The following is a 4,018-nucleotide window of genomic DNA, read 5'->3' on the forward strand; positions in this document are numbered from 1 at the left end:
ACGAAGCAGACAACGAAGTTCTGGACAACGCTGGCGTGAAACGTTCCAGACGTGTTCTGGGCAGTGCCGATGCGTACCGGGAGTAAGGGCGCTGCAGGATCTCTGGTGCCAATGAAACTAAACTCTCCAGGGCTAGTCACGAAGGCCTGTGCTCCGCTGCAGACAGGTGATCTGGAACTGACTGAGGGCAGAGCACATCGTAAAGCACCATGGAAAAGAAAGCATGAAAATAATGTTACCGACGTTGATCCTTCCAGGAGAGTTATTGCTAAATTTAAAAGGAAAAACTTGTGGGCAGTGGAGACCGTTCTTCCATTTTCTAACATGAGTGAAGCGTCTGCTGTTACAGATGATGTATCACAACAGTCAGAAATACACCATCTCTTGTAAAACCAACTTACAAAGCAGAGCTTTCTTTAGTTTCTTTTTTTTTCCCCACAGAGAACATCTCTGTATCTAAATCGGACAGAAATTTGCATACCATCACTGATACATGTGACATCAAAAACAGTTTTACTTGCAAATCGGGTCTTTATTGATTTAACTTTATTTAAAAAATGTTGTTGCTGCATTCTGTCTTCAGTTATGGGGAAGCAACAGAAAAACTTGAGTAGAGGGGAAATCTGGTACCTATTTTTAAGAAATGAGGCTTTGCTTGTAGACACAAACCCCGGAAGAAGTAAAGGATCACAAAGGCGAAATAGATCAATTACAATTATTACAGTGAATAATTGCAAACATGACAACTGTGAAAAAAGATGAAAAGAAGGAAAACATAATTTTATCCTCAAAATTAATTAAAATAATTTCTTTTACTGTACCAATAGTTTGCATAGGATGTGCATGTTTAGGCTGTAAATTATAATTCTGCATTAATCTTCTTGTTTTCTGTCCTGTTGTTTTTTGTCTTTTCAGACATCACCTTTCTCCAAAAGTCTACCTTCTTTTCTTTCAACTTTCTGTCTTTCTTTTGGCTCAGATTTATCTGTAAGTATTCTTCATGCAGGTTGTAAGATGGCCATTCAGCCAAACCCTCTCCATTAGGATTTCTGTAAGAAAGGAAGAGAGAGTGAGTGCCCTTTTCAGTTGCAGACAATTCAGTCACAGAAGTTAAGACTGAATCAACAAAACAGGAAACTCACTATGGAGGCAGTACAAGACAGGAGTTAAGTGTCATGAATCTCTCATGATTCTTACCCATTTCGCGCAAAGTTAGCCCAATACTTCATTAGAGTTCTACTAAGGTTCTTTTCTTCCTCTGTAGCCTCACCTGAGGGACAAAATACATTGTTATCATAGTTACCACGGTTATTCTGTGTGGCGGAAATCAGAACATTGCTACTACAGAAGCAGCATTTCCCTTTGTGAGTATGTTGTAGCAACTTGCTGATTACAACAGAGGCATGGTGCCTCCAGTGTGGTAGTAACACAGCAATCTTCAAGAGCAGTTTTCAGCACTCTTTATGAATGACAGTAGCATAATTACCCTCATTCTACAAATCAGAGAATTGGGGTATGAGGAAATAAGGTGGTTTGCCTGTAGCTTTTCAGGAAACCAGATACAGAACCAAAAAATAAAGAATGCCTGTGTCCTGAGTCCCATAGCATCTTAAGGCATGCGCCACATGGTTTAGTTTCATGGAGCTGATACTAGCTTTGTGGGACTGAATACAAGACGATGTCATTCTATGTCTCAACACGTCAATAATATTAATTTAAATACTGTTACACATGTCTACTGTATCATCTATGTGAAAATAATTTTAGTTACGGTGTGTTACTTATTATAAATGCATCTTAATACATCAAGAAAAATATTTGCTGTTTTAATGCTTTCAGTGAATTCAGGCAAATAGAAAAAGAATGGTAGAGTGTTTTCTAGTGTAAGATAACATAAGTAAAAAAATAATCATAAAATACCAGCAAAATCAAAAGGCTCTAGTAACAGATTAATGAATGCTTTTACAACACAGCTGGATTGCTCCAAAGTTCAATGGAGTAGAAGGAAATATCTTCCTTTACGTAGGCTTTGAAATAGACTATGAACTCTTATTAGTGTTTTAGGCATATGGAATTAAAGCAAATTGCTGGATTCATAATATTCCTGGGGATGTGGCATCTTGTATCTAACTGTTCAATGATTGGCACAGTTATTTGGACTGCAGCAATGTGGGATTCTGCCTGAAGGAACCAGAACCTCCAGAATCCTATAAGAATAGGCAAAGGCAACTTTGGGAGTACACCTTCAATCCTCCCTCAATGGACTGGTTCCATTTTGAATAAAATAACTAAATATTGGGTCATGGGACAAAACAGTCTTTAATCTAAGCATTAGATCTTCACACAGAAAATGAAACACTAGAGTTTCAAGCCTCACTCTGATCAACACAACTGGAACACTGTCTGCAGAAGAGACCGAGTTCCCCATTTTCTCGGGGCAGACAGCCCAGTGAATTCCTGGAAAGGAGACATTAGCTTAAATTCCTCAGGAAAAGAAGAAAGCCTAGATTTCCCTGCTAATCCTCTGCAAGTTTAATTGACCTTTCCTTCAATTTATCTTTCAGCGAAAGCTATTTGGCAAATTTCGTGAACAGTGCTGGAATAATGACAGTGATGTTTTTAGCAAATGTCTTATTTGCTAAATTGTTGACAACGTGCAACTTACTGTGCTTCAGAAACAGCAATCTGCACACGATAAGGAATGGAGAAAACAGGACATTTTTGTTAAACAAAAGGTTACACTTTGGCCTCATTGTTAATATGTGACCTTTAGTCTTGATTAAAATGGAAGTAGCACTATTGAATAGAATAACGCCAGTGTTATGACAGTAATTTATAGGTGAACATTTAATATTCTATTCCTTACTACGTAGCTGAATATCACCGGTCAGAAACGGTCCTCCAAAGACAAAGCCAACTTCATCTCCATGATCAGCCTTCACGTAGTCTGGTTTATTGTCCCTGTATGAAGTCGGCCGATGTTGGTATTCAAAGAAGTAGGCAGGAGCTCCAGACTCTAAGAGATGTAGCATTTAGAGAGATGCATTAAGAAGAGATGCATAAATTACAGCTGACATCAGCTGTTGAAAATATTACTTTAACTATGCCCGAAGTGTTATACTGGGCACAATTTTTAATGTAATGTGACATTCAAATATGTATTTTTATTCAAAATTAAGAACTTACAGCTCTTACACAAAAAATTGAAAGATCCACTGCAGGAAAACTTAGAGAAAACAAAATAACATCACATTATTTTCCAGTTCTGGGTATTCTGGTATGGCTTGTATCACTTAAATACCAGAAAATCTCTAGACTACACACACAGCTCCTGACTTGCCAGGCAGCAGTGGGCCAAAGGACAAATTCCAGGTTGCTTTAATATATTTAATTTCTAGGCTTTTATACTTCAGTTAGCAAATATTTACCTGTGCTATCATGCTCCGCTCTCAATATATCATGACTATGAGCACAAGTGCACTAGGACAAAGGTAAAGGAGTACATACACTTGCTTCACATAATCCTGCAGACCTATATCGCTCTTCCCGCTCAAGTTCCCAGTGGGAATCTCAAGGGCTGCCTACACACGACAGGATTTGTGTCTGTATCACTTGATCCAGCATGTAGTAAGGGGTTTGCGTATCCTACTGGTGCTTATTAGCTTACCCCTGTGATAATTCAATGCTTTAATGGATGGCACAAGGATTCCTACATCCTCTAGCAAGTCCACAAATCGGTCCCGTAGCTCAGCAGGATCATCTGTGTTTCCTAGATATTCATCCACTATCACAGGCAGAAACTCTGATGATACATGCTAAGAGAAAAAGGGGAAACGGGAAACAGGAAACAAATAGAAAAAAATCTCACTCTCTGAATTAGCAACTAAAAATGTCATCTTTTAAAGTTCAGGGATTCTGCAAAGGCACAAATGTCCAGGGTAGCACCTGTGTTGACAGGGAACTATGATGGCAAATAACACCTATTCAGAATTTTGGGAGACTCGGGGGGTTTTGGGGA

At 38.7% G+C, this 4,018-nt stretch overlaps 1 protein-coding gene across 1 annotated transcript; it reads right to left on the minus strand.

Annotated features, from left to right (window-relative positions):
* Positions 1-859: 859 nt before the first annotated feature.
* On the minus strand, positions 860-3,815 carry LOC104488668 (carboxylesterase 5A-like; the record flags this gene model as incomplete). Its single annotated transcript, XM_010141185.1, has 4 exons — positions 860-1,049; positions 1,198-1,270; positions 2,867-3,016; positions 3,668-3,815. Coding segments are annotated over 4 exons (561 nt in total), but the record flags the coding sequence as incomplete, so codon positions are not given.
* Between the last annotated feature and the right edge of the window lie 203 nt (positions 3,816-4,018).

This window comes from Buceros rhinoceros, unplaced genomic scaffold (genome assembly GCF_000710305.1).
Source record: "Buceros rhinoceros silvestris isolate BGI_N320 unplaced genomic scaffold, ASM71030v1 scaffold25998, whole genome shotgun sequence".
NCBI classification, from domain to species: Eukaryota; Metazoa; Chordata; class Aves; order Bucerotiformes; family Bucerotidae; genus Buceros; species Buceros rhinoceros.